The sequence below is a fragment of the Lepisma saccharinum genome, chromosome 10 (genome assembly GCF_977018435.1).
Source record: "Lepisma saccharinum chromosome 10, izLepSacc3.1, whole genome shotgun sequence".
NCBI lineage: Eukaryota > Metazoa > Arthropoda > Insecta > Zygentoma > Lepismatidae > Lepisma > Lepisma saccharinum.
The window spans coordinates 78,782,323-78,800,647 of NC_139238.1; the positions used below are offsets into that span (position 1 = coordinate 78,782,323).

General features: G+C 39.2%; 2 protein-coding genes across 5 annotated transcripts in view; one reads left to right on the top strand and one right to left on the bottom strand.

The window, feature by feature from the left end:
- LOC145993967 (4'-phosphopantetheine phosphatase) overlaps positions 1–15,130 on the top strand; it is a 116,596-nt gene extending 101,466 nt beyond the window's left edge. For both annotated transcript variants that reach the window (XM_083129976.1, XM_083129975.1), the window contains exons 13-16: positions 2,422–2,576; positions 5,975–6,144; positions 6,710–6,935; positions 14,939–15,130. In XM_083129976.1, the coding sequence (XP_082986102.1) occupies positions 2,422–2,576; positions 5,975–6,144; positions 6,710–6,935; positions 14,939–14,992 (605 nt within the window). In that variant the 3' untranslated portion in view covers positions 14,993–15,130. The remainder of the gene's footprint in view (positions 1–2,421; positions 2,577–5,974; positions 6,145–6,709; positions 6,936–14,938) is intronic.
- LOC145993966 (phospholipid-transporting ATPase IF-like) overlaps positions 11,680–18,325 on the bottom strand; it is a 219,682-nt gene continuing 213,036 nt past the window's right edge. For all 3 annotated transcript variants that reach the window (XM_083129972.1, XM_083129973.1, XM_083129974.1), the window contains exons 23-25: positions 16,708–16,811; positions 14,968–15,130; positions 11,680–12,213 (exon numbers count right to left, since the gene is read on the bottom strand). In XM_083129972.1, the coding sequence (XP_082986098.1) occupies positions 12,091–12,213; positions 14,968–15,130; positions 16,708–16,811 (390 nt within the window). In that variant the 3' untranslated portion in view covers positions 11,680–12,090. The remainder of the gene's footprint in view (positions 12,214–14,967; positions 15,131–16,707; positions 16,812–18,325) is intronic.

Consider the following 18,325-nt stretch of genomic DNA (forward strand, 5'->3'; position numbering starts at 1 on the left):
CGTACCCACAGTGAAATTCGGCAGGTGGCATCATGGTGTGGTTCGTGGTATAGTGTTGGTCCTCTTGTTTTAGTTCGGGAAAACATGAATGCCGATGCATACCAAAAAGTTCTGGACAATTCTGTGCTACTGACATTGTGGGAACAATTCGGTATTTGCCCATACCTGTTTCAGCATGACAATGCTCCATGTCATACGGCAGGCATTATCAACACGTGGTTCGAGGACATGGGTGTGCAAAAACTTGATTGGCCAGCCCGAAGTCCAGATATCAACCCCATTGAACACCTTTGGGACGAGTTGGAGTGCCGCTTGAGAGCCAGGCCATGCTGCCCAAAAAACACCACTGAGCTGTTTGCCACTTTGCAGGAGGAATGGGGCAAGATTCCCATCGACACGTATAGCAAATTGGTGGATAGTCTTCCTCGAAGGGTTGCGGACGTAATTGCGGCGAAAGGTGGCCCTACACGATACTGATGTGGTGCTGCGACCGGATTAACGTACTGGTATGGGGTGTCCGGTGACGAATGGCAACATAGTGTATCTACAACTGGCAGGACTTCCAGTTGCAACACATTTTACACTGTGGTAGTTGTGCGACTAACAGCGACACAGCTTCCATTCCACCAGTGCTGGATGATCAGTAGGAATTGTAGCTTTCCTGGCAATGTGATTTGAACAAGTGAACTCAGGTTACCAGCCAGGTTAAATCAGCTTTAGCATCCATCTTTTCAAGCACATACATTGCTGATGATGATGAGAGCAATGTATCCACTCAAAACGTTGGATGCCAACACCAATTTAACCTGGCTGGTAACCCGAGAACACTTGTTTTGAGTCATGATACTTAACTGCACAAAAACGACACCATTACCCTCACTACTTCGTGTGCCACAGACAATCAGAAATGGCTTTTTGAACACCTCTCATATTTAACTAAATTAGTAAGGACTGGAAGAATTAGTCGTCTACCGACAGCTGTACCTTTTGGACTAGTGTTTTCACTGCAACAAGTAAAGATGCCCATAATTTTTCAAGAAGTGTGAAGATCTTTAAAAGCATATGCAGTATTATTTGACTGTTGGTTTAATTTTATGAGATTATTGTTGAAATAGCCTAATGTGATTTGTCACTGAAGTATTCAAAATTTGAGTTTTGGTAGATTATAATTAGGGAGCGGAAGTTGATGAAATGTCATCTTTTTTCTGACATCTCGGACACGATACCCATTAAATATATACAATATATTATACTTCGTCTAGAACCCAAAAGAGGTTATTTTAAAGTGCATCTTTTTTTGCCAATTTTTAGGTTTTAGGTCATTTTCCCTGATTTTCAACATTTTTCCGTCCTTTTTTTGCAATATTCGGTGTATTGTTTCGTCATATTTTGTCACTTCCTTCATTTTGTCAATATTCTTGAGTCTATTCAAAAAATGTAAAGTGCTCCCCTGTGCTTAGCACCACGCCATGAAGGCGTATAGGGGGTGTGGGGGTAACGCCCCACACTTTCTTGATCCGTTCGTGAGTGGGGGTGATGTGATCAGCATCACGCCCCTGACCGCCTTTACCCCCAGGGTTTCCCCCAGGTACCCATGTTATTCGACGCTGGGTGGACGCCGGCGCTTCCATCGTTAGAAAAGTTCCCGGATTTGAACCGGCCAGGGATCGAACCCGGGACCTTTAGCATGGTAGCCAGACGCGTTACCGACTGAGCCACCGCGGCCAACTTGAGTCTATTCACCAAGGTGAAATATACATATCACGCAGGATTGCAATTTACGAGCAAAAGAAATGCTGAACAGGTGACAGTCTTCGTTGTGTCGGGGGAAACCACCAGGTGTCCATCTGGGGCAAACTCAAATTTAACATTAGATAAGGAGATTGCATTTTGTTTAATTTCCTTTTCATTTAAATTTTTAACCCGAAACTAACAAATTTAATGGGCCTTTTTTACGTTATTTTCCCCATTTTTTAGGACATTCTATAGGTCATATACCTATATTTTTTAGGTCATCAACTTCTGCTCCCTAATTATAATAGTACATGGATAAAATCAATAATTAATAGAATGAAAGCATTTTTTACAACTGTACTGGATAATAATAGTCTTAGGATTAAAAAAGTGCATCGTGGCCACCAGCTGTCTTGCATAAAAGATGTTTGTCACTATCTACCGTTGTAAAACACTGATCTCGCTTTACGGATGTGTACTCGTTTCCTCCTCCTGGCAACTCCCCTTCCTTCCCCTCTTCTTACATTATCCGGTAACAATACAATACAAAGTATTCACCATACACATTTTATTTTCACCATACAATTTTATTTCAACACTGTTTGTATCAGTATAAATAAAATATGTGCCCAAAACGGTCTTGTTTTGGCAAATGTTTACACAGAGCTTTTATGGTTTTCTCGACAGCTCGGCCATGGTTGATAGACAGCTTCGATGAGTGGATAGACCGGTTGAAAGGACCACCTCATAAGTGTGCTGTTATATTTATAGACAATAGCGGTGTCGATATAGTTCTGGGAATAATTCCATTTGCACGTGAACTCCTACAAAGGGGAACTCAGGTAAGTTGTATTATTGCCATCATTAGGGATGGGAAAAATTTACACATACAGTGGAACCCCAATTTTACATTCTCCGGTTTTACATTTTCTTGCATAATACATTCAATTTTCGTGGTCCCAAAAGAGCAAAAATGGTATAAAATTTTCCCCAATTTTACACTTTTCCGCATTTTAATTTTTTTCAACTTTGTCCCCTGAAAAATATAAAATCAATGTTCCACTGTATATGTCCATAGAATAAAGCATCAATTTTACATTTTTCAGAGGATCAAAATTATTTAAATAGGGCTGGGCTAATACCGATGCCTGTGTACCAGGTGTGCCGGTTAATAATTCTTAATTGATCCGAAAGAAAACAAGTGTATCTGGGGAGAAAGGTAACAAATGCTTTATTCAAAGTATGCGCCATCGCTAGCTCTACATTGTGCCCATCTGTCCGTCAAATTGTGGATGCCCTTCCAGAAAAATCTTTCACATTTTGAGGTGATCCAGTCAGCAAGCCATTGTTTGACATCTTCTTAATTGTTGAAGGGTTGTTGGGGAAGTGAGTGAGACATCGGTGAAAACAAGTGGTAGTCCAAATGGGCTAAGTCTGGTGAGTATGGCGGGTGGAGCAAGTATTCCCAGCCAAGTGCAGAAATGGTGTGTCTGATGCCTTTCGCTGTGTGTGATGAGGCATTGTCGTGTTGCAAAATCACTTTTCCGTGTCTTTTCACCCAATGTGGGTGCTTTTCGATCAATGCATGGTTCAAATTGATGACTTGTTGACGGTAGCGAACGGCATTCACTGTTTCACCTGGTTTCAGAAGCTCATGGTACACCACACCCTTCTGATCCCACCAAATGCACAGCATTGTCTTCCTTCCGAAGCGATTCGGGTTTGCAGTCGATGTTGAAGGTTGTCCTGGGTCAACCCATGACTTTTTGCATTTTGGGTTCTCAAACTAGATCCATTTTTCGTCCCCAGTCACTATCCGATGCAAGAAAGACTTTCTTTCATGCCGAGAAAGCAACACTTCACACACCGTTTTTCGCTTTTCCATTTGTCTGTCGTTCAGATGATGTGGGACCCATTTTCCTGCCTTCTGGATCTTTCCCATGGCATGAAGATGATCAGATATGGTTTGGCGACCAACATTTAACTTCTCTGCCAGTTGTTGTTTGCGTATTGTCTTTGTCCAACAGTGCTTGCAATTCGGCATCTTGGAATTTTTTCGGCTGGCCCGGGCAATCTTTGTATTTCAAGTCGAAATCACCACTTTTGAATCGTCGAAAGCAACGCACACATGCATCTTGCGTTAGAACATTGTCACCGTACATTTCCACAAGGATACGATGGTTTCACTTGCATTTTTATTTTGATTGAACAAGAAAAGCAGGATGCCGCACATGCTCCTTATTTGGTTTGAAGGTCAACATGTTTCCCACACAAACCCAATATCACGATCACTCGCACTCGGTTGCACATCCACGGCATTTTGACAGGTACTGTCCTGGCAACACACTGACGTAACAGTTGAGACTGTGCACCAACTCCTTGCTTCCAGCGCCATTCAGCGACGAAATTAAGAATTATTAACTGGCACACCTGGTATCGATATCAGCCAATATCAGTGGTATCAGTTGAATTTTTTTTACCAATACTTATCCTGAAAACTGTGCAAAATTCAAAATTTCCATTTATTTCGCAGCAGTATTGTGCAGAGAACTGAATTTGATGATTACATAAGATGTATTTTAATATTCTGTTGTGATTCTTGAATCATCATCATCATCGTCAAGCCTCTCCATTTTCTTCTAGACTTCCACCACTCCTCCCTTTCCTAACACTCTCCGCTATCCTCTCTTTTCACCAACATCTTGGTCTTCCCTTCAACCTTACTCCCACTCCTTGTGCATTGTAAGGTCTTACTGGCAGTTTTTCTGCATCCATCCTCTTCATGTGTCCGAACCATCTCATCTGTGCCTGGTCTGTCCTGTCCTGAAGCTTCACCACGCCCACTGTCTTGTCAGATCTCCTCATTCCTTATGCTATCCCTTCTAGTCTTCCCCAATATACTCCTTAAAAATTTCATCTCCACTTCAATTCCATCTTTCTTCTGTCTCTCTCGGTCATTGGTGAATCCCTGTTCCATCAGGGTGATTCTTGAATATTGAATATAATTGGAGTGGAATACTTACTAATATTAATCCATATTTAGAATAACTTTTAATTGTTACGATTTTCAACCATTAGTATCACTGTCAGTAGGAATTATTAAAAGTATCACATTGGTTGAAAATGGTATCAACTCAGCAGGAAAGTGAAATATTCGGGGGAAATTTCATATTATTATTGTCTATTAAAGAGCCATGGAGCTACTTCCCACATTAGAAAATAGAAGACAATCTATCGAGGATGGATTGACATTTTTAATGATAATTTCTTTGCTTCTAAAAACTGTAAGAAGTAACAATTTTTTTTTAAATAAACAGATGAAAGTAAAAAAAATGTGTTGCATTAAACTTCTGTATGCTAGATTGTTGCATTGTAAATGTTATATCTTCTCATATTTTAAGACTGATTGTTCTCTCTCACTGTCAGATTGAGTTAATCCACCAAAATTTATCTTCATAGCTCTGGTCTTATTTGTCGCTCACAGCAGTTTAAATTTAAAATGTTTTTATTGATACGATTTGTATTACCTTAGCCTAATTATAATTTATTTCATTTCACATAAAATAGAAGATCTTGCCTGTGCATTGCACTGTGCTCGTCATGCACGTAGGACTCTACACATTCCAAGTATCAACCATAATGGAGGTGTTGTGATAGGCTTGACTTGGTTTATTTTACTTCCCTTTTCTGCCATTTTTGGCTAATCGTGAGATGAGTGATGATAGGAGGAAACTGATGAAGCGACACTCCCAAAGAACACCCATGCCCAGGATGACATTCGAACCCGGCCTGGACATGCTTCATGTGATTAGCACTAACTATACTATGGCTGTTTTTGCCCCTAACAATGCCAGCGTATCCGTTGCCCCCCCCCCCCCAATCAAACCAGGCTCTAGTTGTGGTCATCAGATGGTTTATCAACTGAACCACCACAGCACTTTCCACATAAAAAGAGCAAAGTTTATTGTACTGTTATACTGCACATCTGATATTTTTTTTCTAATTTGTGAACATTATCAACCATTGTGGCTGAGCACATTTGATTTGAAATCTTGCCACCGAAAGTTCTGAATTCAAATCTTGGCCTGGGCATGTGTGTTCCTTTTTAAGTGTCCATCAATTTCATCATCGCAGAGGCAGAAAAAAAAAAAAAAAAAAAAAAAAAAATACATACACTCATATTTATGTGTGTTTTTATTATGAAAAATATCAAGCGGAATGTAATCATGATTGTTTGCAGGTGATTTTGTGTGCCAACTCCGCTCCAGCCTTGAACGATGTAACGTACTGTGAGCTGCTTGTACTTCTGAAGCAGGTAGCAGCCATTTGTGAAGTGGTCCACCATGCCCTGGCAGAAGAGCGGCTGCTTGCAATGGAAACAGGACAGGGAGGACCGTGCCTTGATCTCAGGTATGTTTGTTTGCCTTTGGTATTATGGATTTCACCCAAGGTTTGCTCTACTTGGCTCTTGATTCAAAATACAAAATTTGTCACCTGAACCTAGAATTCTGGATTGAGTAACCAAAGTATAAATTCCAAATTTGCCAACTGAATCAAAAATCCAAATCCTAGATTTGCCACCAACAGCCAAAATCCAAATTCTGTATTTTCCTCCTGCATCCAAAATCTGGATTTTTTGTACCTGAATCCATGAATAGCAGAACTGATACTATCTGATACCAATATTGACATGTCAGAAACAGTATTGATCATACAGACAGAATATAATCATGCAACACTGACAGTCTTGCACAACTTGTAAACATGTTGGTGAACATGAAAATTCTTTGTAATGTTTTCCATTTTAAATCAGTTTAGTATGCTTTTGGTGCAATATTTTACTATTATGAGAACTTTTCGTGCATTAGACGGTCCACATTTGCTAATGCTATTTGTACTGCAGTGTATATCTAAATTATTATCACATACTTATTTTCCTATGAGGGTACAACTTATGGTAACATTTTGTTTATAGTCGCATTAGCCAGGATCTGGCAGATGAGATGAGTCGGTCCAAGGTTGATCTGGTGGTTCTGGAGGGAATGGGCCGTGCACTGCACACGAACCTTCACGCAAAGTTCAAGTGCGAGTGTCTGAAGGTTGCCGTGATCAAGAACAGGTGGCTAGCCAAGCGGTTAGGCGGGAACATGTTCTCTGTGATGTGTAAGTACGAACGCCCTGCCAAGGAGGATGAATCACAGGTTAGATAATGAATGTTAATGTAGTTATGTATATAAACCATAAATGATATACTATATAAGGCTGAGTACCTGTAGGTACTACTACTCACGAGAGAATTTACTGTAATGTATATGTAAGATTGTAGTGATCAATTCTGTACAGTCTTTAAAAATATAATTCATTCTTGTATGTTTTACATGGAGGTTTCCTTTCGGTTTGTTCCACAGCATTTCTCTGATTTCACATTCCTGGTTTCTATATTTTCTTCCTGTTATACATTACCCAGTTGTTTTTGTCATAAACTTAAAAAATGTGCAATTGAAGATTGTCTTCATTAGAGGCACTTTACTAATTGCCATTTTTTTTATTTTCATATTAGCCATGTCAGTGTACAGGTTATTTTTGCTCATCACGTAATATGAGGATGAGCCCCTGAACTAAAACATCTCCATAAAATTTCCTTACTCAATTTTTAAAACTCATTCATTTGTTACTTAACAAGAACTGAAACTATATGGTTTCCGAGGATAAAATCTCCTTGCCTATTAAAAGCCGAGGCTGTAAAGGGGCACTCGGCACACACAAGGACAAACACAGGACAACACAACTCAAGAAAAGATTATCCTGGCTCTTGGTCCAGTCACAAGACCCTCATTGGCCTGCAAGAAGCAGTTACCACCGGGATGTGAGAACAGGTTTTGTTCATTTGAAGTTTTAACTAATCTGTTGATTATTAAGACTGTTTAATCCATCCTCCCCAAATGTAATGGTTAGTGAAATCACTCAGTCATGGCATGGTAAATTTGTTTGGATCCAACTTTCAACTGTATGCCCAGTCCTGATTAGTCTGTGTAAAGTGCGCTTAAAACAATAAACTATAAAACTATAGTTTATTGTTGTTATTTGTTATTATGTAAATAAGTCGAGTTTGAGTGTAGCGCTCTAAGCCTGTATGATTTGTAAAATTGAAACCTTGATATATCTGATAAATCTTTAATCTAGTTTCACAATCGCTTGAGGCAATTTTTCAGAATATAAAGTATTTAAATTATAAATTTCTTGCTGCAAGTGCTACAACGCGATTGTTATTTAAGAATATTACGTACATCATGATATTTTAAAACTGGAATGGCTGGCTTAATATTTTATTTGCTAACCTTAACAAAGCTTGTAAATGATTTTCCACGTTTTTTCACATTGATATGTGATCTGCTTGTATCAGCATAGTGTAGAATAGGTTCCAGTCAGAAGTGCTGTATTACCTTAAAGATGCTTGATGACTTCAATATACACAGGAGGTGTTATGCTGGTCTTAAGGAATCTCATGCACTGGTAGGGATATATCAGAATGCTGTGTTGATTCCGAGAAGGCCTTTGGTCTAATGTGTTTGCAAGATATGCTCAGTTGGTCACTGGTCACCTTGTGCACTTGTAGAGGTTTGCCAAAAGTCCAGTGTTGACCTTGAGAAGACTTACTTCTGGATGAGAGTATTCGCAAGGGATGCTCAGCTGGTCTCTGGGCATCTTCTGAACTTGTAGGGTTTTGCCAGAAGTCCGGTGTTGACCTTGAGAAGACTTACTTCTGGATGAGAGTATTCGCAAGAGATGCTCAGCTGGTCTCTGGGCATCTTCTGTATTCGTAGGGTTTTGCCAGAAGTCCCGTGTTGACCTTGAGAAGACTTACTTCTGGATGAGAGTATTCGCAAGAGATGCTCAGGTGGTCTCTGGGCATCTTCTGTACTCGTAGGGTTTTGCCAGAAGTCCGGTGTTGACCTTGAGAAGACTTACTTCTGGATGAGAGTATTCGCAAGAGATGGTCAGTTGGTCTCTGGGCATCTTCTGCACTTGTAGGGGTTTGCCAGAAGTCCGGTGTTGACCTTGAGAAGACTTACTTCTGGATGAGAGTATTCGCAAAAGATGCTCAGCTGGTCTCTGGGCATCTTCTGCACTTGTAGGGGTTTGCCAGAAGTCCGGTGTTGACCTTGAGAAGACTTACCTCTGGATGAGAGTATTCGCAAGAGATGCTCAGCTGGTCTCTGGGCATCTTCTGTACTTGTAGGGTTTTGTCAGAAGTCCGGTGTTGACCTTGAGAAGACTTACTTCTGGATGAGAGTATTCGCAAGAGATGCTCAGCTGGTCTCTGGCCATCTTCTGTACTTGTAGGGGTTTGCCAGAAGTCCGGTGTTGACCTTGAGAAGACTTACTTCTGGATGAGAGTATTCGCAAAAGATGCTCAGCTGGTCTCTGGCCATCTTCTGTACTTGTAGGGGTTTGCCAGAAGTCCGGTGTTGACCTTGAGAAGACTTACTTCTGGATGAGAGTATTCGCAAAAGATGCTCAGCTGGTCTCTGGGCATCTTCTGCACTTGTAGGGGTTTGCCAGAAGTCCGGTGTTGACCTTGAGAAGACTTACCTCTGGATGAGAGTATTCGCAAGAGATGCTCAGCTGGTCTCTGGGCATCTTCTGTACTTGTAGGGTTTTGTCAGAAGTCCGGTGTTGACCTTGAGAAGACTTACTTCTGGATGAGAGTATTCGCAAGAGATGCTCAGCTGGTCTCTGGCCATCTTCTGTACTTGTAGGGGTTTGCCAGAAGTCCGGTGTTGACCTTGAGAAGACTTACTTCTGGATGAGAGTATTCGCAAAAGATGCTCAGCTGGTCTCTGGCCATCTTCTGCACTTGTAGGGGTTTGCCAGAAGTCCGGTGTTGACCTTGAGAAGACTTACCTCTGGATGAGAGTATTCGCAAGAGATGCTCAGCTGGTCTCTGGGCATCTTCTGTACTTGTAGGGTTTTGTCAGAAGTCCGGTGTTGACCTTGAGAAGACTTACTTCTGGATGAGAGTATTCGCAAGAGATGCTCAGCTGGTCTCTGGGCATCTTCTGTACTTGTAGGGTTTTGTCAGAAGTCCGGTGTTGACCTTGAGAAGACTTACTTCTGGATGAGAGTATTCGCAAGAGATGCTCAGCTGGTCTCTGGCCATCTTCTGCACTTGTAGGGGTTTGCCAGAAGTCCGGTGTTGACCTTGAGAAGACTTACCTCTGGATGAGAGTATTCGCAAGAGATGCTCAGCTGGTCTCTGGGCATCTTCTGTACTTGTAGGGTTTTGTCAGAAGTCCGGTGTTGACCTTGAGAAGACTTACTTCTGGATGAGAGTATTCGCAAGAGATGCTCAGCTGGTCTCTGGGCATCTTCTGTACTTGTAGGGTTTTGTCAGAAGTCCGGTGTTGACCTTGAGAAGACTTACCTCTGGATGAGAGTATTCGCAAGAGATGCTCAGCTGGTCTCTGGGCATCTTCTGTACTTGTAGGGTTTTGTCAGAAGTCCGGTGTTGACCTTGAGAAGACTTACTTCTGGATGAGAGTATTCGCAAGAGATGCTCAGCTGGTCTCTGGGCATCTTCTGTACTTGTAGGGTTTTGTCAGAAGTCCGGTGTTGACCTTGAGAAGACTTACTTCTGGATGAGAGTATTCGCAAGAGATGCTCAGCTGGTCTCTGGCCATCTTCTGCACTTGTAGGGGTTTGCCAGAAGTCCGGTGTTGACCTTGAGAAGACTTACCTCTGGATGAGAGTATTCGCAAGAGATGCTCAGCTGGTCTCTGGGCATCTTCTGTACTTGTAGGGTTTTGTCAGAAGTCCGGTGTTGACCTTGAGAAGACTTACTTCTGGATGAGAGTATTCGCAAGAGATGCTCAGCTGGTCTCTGGGCATCTTCTGTACTTGTAGGGTTTTGTCAGAAGTCCGGTGTTGACCTTGAGAAGACTTACTTCTGGATGAGAGTATTCGCAAGAGATGCTCAGCTGGTCTCTGGCCATCTTCTGTACTTGTAGGGGTTTGCCAGAAGTCCGGTGTTGACCTTGAGAAGACTTACTTCTGGATGAGAGTATTCGCAAAAGATGCTCAGCTGGTCTCTGGGCATCTTCTGCACTTGTAGGGGTTTGCCAGAAGTCCGGTGTTGACCTTGAGAAGACTTACCTCTGGATGAGAGTATTCGCAAGAGATGCTCAGCTGGTCTCTGGGCATCTTCTGTACTTGTAGGGTTTTGTCAGAAGTCCGGTGTTGACCTTGAGAAGACTTACTTCTGGATGAGAGTATTCGCAAGAGATGCTCAGCTGGTCTCTGGCCATCTTCTGTACTTGTAGGGGTTTGCCAGAAGTCCGGTGTTGACCTTGAGAAGACTTACTTCTGGATGAGAGTATTCGCAAGAGATGCTCAGCTGGTCTCTGGCCATCTTCTGTACTTGTAGGGGTTTGCCAGAAGTCCGGTGTTGACCTTGAGAAGACTTACTTCTGGATGAGAGTATTCACAAAAGATGCTCAGCTGGTCTCTGGGCATCTTCTGCACTTGTAGGGTTTTGCCAGAAGTCCGGTGTTGACCTTGAGAAGACTTACTTCTGGATGAGAGTAATCGCAAAAGATGCTCAGTTGGTCTCTGGGCATCTCATGCACTTCTAGGGGTCTTCCAGAAATATTTTGTTGGCCTGGATGTGGTAAACAGGTATTGCAACATCTCGTGACTTGAACAGACCTGCAAAATTTGCTGTGCTTACCTGGAGAAATCTTGTGGACTGGGGTGTTCACATTAAATGCTAAAATTGGCTCATGACGTGAACTTAAGATTTCTTCCATACGTTGACTGCAATTATATTTTGGAGCAAGATCTTGTGTGTTTAAGCATTACACAGAGGAAAGAGACCCATAAATACAGGTTTATGAAGATTATATTTTGAATTTTTATAAACTTTCAAGTTTAAAAGGTAGTAGAAAATTGAACTTACATTAAATAGTTTATTCAATTGAACTAATATTACAATATTATTCATCTTCTCATGTAAAATGGCACTAGTCACAGCATTAAAAAAATAATCATATTCATTTCAAGTGAAAGTACACTATACATAATCACACTGTAAAAAAATTGGAGCACATTACAATTGTAAAATAAAGAAGCAACCATTGGCATCCTCAATGCATTACATAATATAATTCTCTCTTGTATTGTGTTTTTATTCACTTGAGGCACATAAACAAAAACAGTAATCTACACATCTTTGGCAACAAAGTTTGGTTAATTCTCGTTTTCTTGCACCTGGCAATTATGCTAAAACAAAAGCTATCAAATGATTTTGTAGTAATGTTTAAAAATAAAAATAAAATAAATGCCAACAAGGTTCATATATCATGGCAACATATCCCCATGATCCGTCAGGTTCATTTTGGAAATGGTGAGGCTTCCTGACTGCTTAGCAAAGAACAGTGAAAATGTAACATAGCGCCCCTTGTATGTTCTCCTCCTCACATACTGCAAAATACAAGAATTGATGGATTGATAAGTAACTGTGTATGTAAGAACTATATTGCTATTTACTAGCTTTACAACTAAATGCTGTTACTCTTATTTTTAGATTATGTAGCAATCTTTGATTTCTAAAAATGTTGCAAGTATTCAAAAATTCTCTTTTTCTCCTTCAAGGCAAAGTTCTAATAGCTGATATTTACATAAAATATGGAAGTATGGAACGGTATAGAATGAGTTGGTCCACTTTATGCACAGTAAGGCTAATCGGGACTGGACATACAGTTTAAAGTGGGATCTGAACCACTATGTGCCTCCACCGGGTATCAAACCTGGCACCCCTTCATTACAAGGTGACAATGCTACCACTGTAGAGATATCATGTGTGGTGTCCGTTGAAGTCAATCCTGTTTGCTGCAGCTGCCATGATTGTTGGTACCATGCACCTGTTGGGCCCATTTGTTAACATTCGGCGAGTAAATTTTGTAAATTAAATAATAAAAAAAAATAGGGCTACACATTTGGTTTGCTTGTGATTAGAGACCAGAAACACCAACAAAAGGTTTTGAAGCTTTCACCTTGGGCCCTTCATGAACTTTTGTGCAAACAATATTTGCGTCACTTTAATTATAACATAGTGAATAGAAAATAATGTCTACTTGTTCGAGTGTTCAGCATGTTTGTTCAGTGATTTTGCATCCTACTAAAGATTACAACACATGTTTATTTAGGCCACATATGAACAATAGGTCAATTTTAAATTTTGTACATATTATTAATAAACGCATAAGAGAAATAAGTGTTTCATAAATGTACATTTGTTGTAAGTATACCTCTAGAATATAATCATCTTGATCGTCCCAAATTCCTAGTTTTTAATTTTCTACCACTTCTGTTGTTGCATCGAAAGCTGCACAGAGTATTATTCATTGTTTACCATAATGCAGAAATTATGCACTGTAAACTAACCTTCCTCACTAAATTCACTTTCACCATTGTCTCGGCAGCAACTATGGTACTAACTCAGATGGCAGCATTTTTACCTCATCCCTCTTCCCCAGAAAGCAAGCTTAGGTTTCCTCTATACCTCGTTCCGTACCCTAAGCATATCAGGCATAGGTTTCAAGTGCTGCCTGTGGCCCAACACATTCACAATCTGCCATATATGGAGGTGATGCGATCATCATCATGCTCCAACTACATATACTCCTTGGGCTTTCTCCCAGCTGGGATAACACACACATATTGATCGATCCTTATATCCTAGGGATCGGACCGATTAATAGGTACTCTATCGGTATCAGCCGATATAGGCATATCGGTAAAATTACTGATTATTTTACAGATCCGATATATCGATAAATATCTTATAATTTAGTGCAAAATTCTGCCATTTTGTTGTAATTTTATGGATAATCTCCATGCCCTACTTTTTTGAAAAGTAAATGTCTAAATATTCAACTTCCTTTGCATTGAAATCAGCTCAAAACACACATTTATTACGGAGATCAATGAAAATTTCAGGGTCTTCAAGGACCATTTCTAATTTTATATCGGATCGGTCGAATATCAGTTATTGGTATCGGTAAATTTTATATCGGTACTGTATCGGTATCGGTCAAAATTTCATATCGGCCTATCCCTGTTATATCCCTTAGGTGGGAAAAATAGAACAAATGATTTTGCCATCTGGTGATAAATGCCTCAAGTATTTTTTTTATGCATAGTATACGTTACTGCCTAGTTGCAGAATTCTGAACTGTAATTCTTTTTGTCACTAAATGGCAGCACATTCAATGTAAAGTCTGATGTATGTCAACTTTTATTGCCATCACTGTATTTTGGGATAATTGTCAAACTCTTTTTATTTTTCACATCCAATCAACTGCCATCTAGTGACAAAATGTGAATTACATATAGTAGTGTATGAGCAGCTGGATACAGCTTTATCAATGTGAAAATATACTTTCTGCAGTGCCTGTTATGATGTCGCATATTGATTGCCTGCTGTACAGTGGGATCCATGAGTATTACCGTGCAAATTGACCATGACTATTTTCATTAATTTTTCTTTTACATGCTATGTGTTTTTAAGCAATGGATTTTTATGTATGCTGGTGAAGAAGTTGTCAACAGCTTGTTTTGAGATTTCTTTTAATTCTTGAAGCTCTTATTGGGTCAAATAAAATGCACGAACATGGTGATGGACAATTTGCACGGTAATACTCATGGATCCCACTGTACAAGCTACATTAATGGCTATCCTGCCTAACCTATTCACGCAGGTCAAATTTGGTGTTATTAGCATATACAAGTTGCTATAGCTGTTGCTAGTAGTTGTAGCATCAAATCTAATGCTATCTAGTTGCAAAATCCTTAATGGGATTGTCACTAGATGGCAGCATATTCAAAGGAAAAAGTCAACTCTTACATTTATATTGCCTGTGCTACCATCTAGTGCCAAACTATTCATTGAATGTCGAATTTAGAGAAAAAAAATGATTAATAGCACCAAAACCAAATGTCTAACAAACTATTGTGCCATACAGTAGCAAAACCTTGGCTGTTGGCAAAAGACTGAAATAAGTTTTTGTTGACAGTGTTGCCACCCCATAATAATAATTATGTACAGGAGTAATTTTATTTCACGTACTGCTATCTAGTATATAAAGTCGGAATTAATCACTTTTCATTAGCATGATTTATGATAATTTTTTCATTCACTTAAAAGAAATTGGAAAACGAATGGCAAATACTTACCTTTGTGAAGCGTTTCCACGTATGAGCAACTGGTATCTTGAGGACCGCTATTATGCAGTCGGGAAGGAGGCAGGCCACAATTAGAAGAAAGGTGGACAGCCAAAATATGGGTGACGAGAGCAAAGAAATATACACCCAGTACATATCCAGCCCAAGTGACTCTCTGGAAATAATAACGACAGAGCAATATTTGAAATAATGTACAAAAATTGTATAAAATGCATCTTTACACCATATGTTGTGAACCACATTAATTTTGTTATTGTTCTGATGTTTAAGTTAGATATATTAAATTAAAGTTATAAATATCTGTGAAAAATATTTTACTTCCGAGACAAGTAATCAAAGATTTGAAAATTAGGATAACAACACTTGTGGACATGGGTGTAACTTGGGGCCTTTAGGAGAGGAGGGGGGGGGGGGGGTGAATCAAAATCAAAAAGTTGTCCATCTCATAAAAAAGACTATTTTGCTAAATAACAGTTTCATTTTAGAAATCATAAAAAAAAATGCTCTTTATTTCTTTGTTCCACAGGATCCAGGAGGTTAGCAAAATACCGTGAACTTGTAAATGTTAATGTGAAAAATTGCCTCCCTTGCCCCTAGTATGTGCGCACAGGAAGGGAGAGAAAGAGAGAGTTGGGAAGGGAATGAGGAGGAAATTTGTTTCCAGGGTTGTTAAAAGTCCAGGTATTGTACATAAACTGAATTCCGGTCCGGGAGAGAAAATCAGCAAGCATAAATGGATTCTGGACCATAAAGAACATTTTTATCATTAAAGCATTTCAATTCAGTCCCAGGACCTTTTTTTTTTTCCAGATTAATTTAAATAGGATCCAAGTTCCGTATTGGAATGAAACAATATGCAACTTGGACCAAATTTAAATTGTGCGAGAAAAAAGGTTCCAGTCCTTCCTTCCTTTTCTCTCTCTCTTTTTTTTTTTGTTTATATATATATATATATATATATATATATATATATATATATATATATATATATATATATATATATAATGGATAAAAGCAAGGAGGGCCAAAAGGGCTAAGTAAAAATCAAAGAAGGTAAAAGGAAACACTCACCGGACAGTAGAAAAATTCAAAATTTTCGCTAATTTCATAGCATCATCGGTGTGAGAAGAAATAGACGGAACTGGAAGTTCCGGTTCTTCCGGTTCCGTCTATTTCTTCTCACACCGATGATGCTATGGAATTAGCGAAAATTTTGAATTTTTCTACTGTCCGGTGAGTGTTTCCTTTTACCTTCTTTGATTTTTATATATATAAAATAAAAATGTGTGTGGGGAGAGAAATGTATTTGGTACCAGTATGTGTGAATATTACTCCCTCTGTCCCATAATTATGGTCTGGTATGCCAAAATGGTAGTACAGGAATTACAGACGAAGAGGCAGATGGAAAGTACACGCATGAGGAGAGGCACAGTATAGATCAGTCTTCAAGATTGTGAAGAGGAACAACGTGACCTTATCGCAACGAGCAACAAATACCATCCAGCCAATTACCAATTATTATGGGACAACAAACAAAGGTGTACCGGACAATAATTATGAGACAGAGGTGGTAGGTGATATGAGTACTAATTAATGTGTCATATCCTTAATGTATAGAAATATCAGCTCAAGAAAATTAACGGAAATGTTGCTGGTACGCCTTTACCTGGCATTACCACATTTCTATAGCTTCCTTGCATGTTATGATACCAATTGTAAAGCAATACTTACACAAATAAAAGGGAGTAGCCAACAACGACCACCATATATCCAAGCATGGACAACAGGAGTGAGAAGATAAAAATAAAAGTCCAATACGAACTCTGCAACCACAGCTGAAAAAATAAATAAAGAGGATATTGCTATAAATTCAAGTATAAGAATAAAGTAAGTTTTACTTTTCTAACATGTACATCCTGAATGCTGCACCATACAAACAATACAGATATAATAACTAAGACATGAAAAATATTAAAATAGGGGGGGGGGATTGTGTCTGTGGGAGTAAACAATTGAGCAAAGTGTACATGTAATCACAATAAATGGACTGTTATGGCCATACTTAATCTCGAGGAGACAGTCATCTCAAAAATGGTGTACATTTCACTTAAAAGGCAGAGCAGTGACTAGGCTGCCAAAATATAAGTCTGCCCCACAGTGACATAAATGTGCATTACACTGATGAATCACCAATATAAACTTCACTGATAAACTCTCTTATACCCATATAAAATATAAACAATTCATGAAGACTGAGAATTAACCCCAAAACTGCAATAATACGCTATGAAATGCATGTCCACGATGCTAAGCCCATTCTGCATTGATAGACATCAATATTTTGTTTTTAAAGGAAACACAAAATGTGAATTAATATGTAGTAATGTTCACTTTGCATGCTTTTGAAAGGTGTGAGGTATACATGAATAAATTTCATTATTTGTGGTACCTTACAAAACAGGATGAAAGAATTACTAACTACAAATGAATCACGTAATGAACAGTATGATTTTGATGATTATTGTTGATATTGCAGTTCCTAAAAATTATAAACCTCATTTAATGTCCATTTTAATTAATTTTGGGCGAGGAAAGTTGATTTCCAAGAAAATTGTTTATTTTTGCATATTATCTAACGTAAGTACATTAACCTCTACCATACGTGGGGCTCTAAAGATGGGAGCTTTTCAAACTTGCCGTGGTCTAAAAAAAATTGTAGCTGGAGAACTAATTGTCGTAGAGATATGAAACCTTTTTTTTTTTTTCGAATGACAGGACTTTTAGCGAAGGTTAAATTTATACATTGTCCAATAATGAGTTAATGGAAAATGAACAAATAGAATTTTTTTAAAAAATGTATTCGGCATGCCCTTGTGGCCACCACGATAGACAAAAGTGAACAGGCAAAATGCAGTATGTAGCAGTTGTATATTTCTACAATCATGCAAAGTTGCATTGAAAATATGCTGATACTGTTTGGGGGGAGGGGAAATAACAACAATGTATAAAAGCAGCATTGTTGCCAGCGTAAGGAAAGGAGAAAATTTGGAATTTTGCTTCTAGAATCTGCCCTATGGATGATAGATGGGTCAAGTTTGTAGGGCAGCATGAGGGGGGACTGACATTGCACACCAGTTTTGAAAGTTGTAATTTTTGGACATGGATCCTAATTGACGCATGTTGTTGAAGTGTTCTTTGTTCTCATTATTAAATGTAAAAGTGAAGCATATCTATCTAGTGGATCTATATATCCCAGCTGTACACTAGAGGATAACTCCATAATATCTTAATTAATGCATGTGACTTGCTTTAGAAAAAGGACTTTATTTTTAAAACAGATTTCAAACAG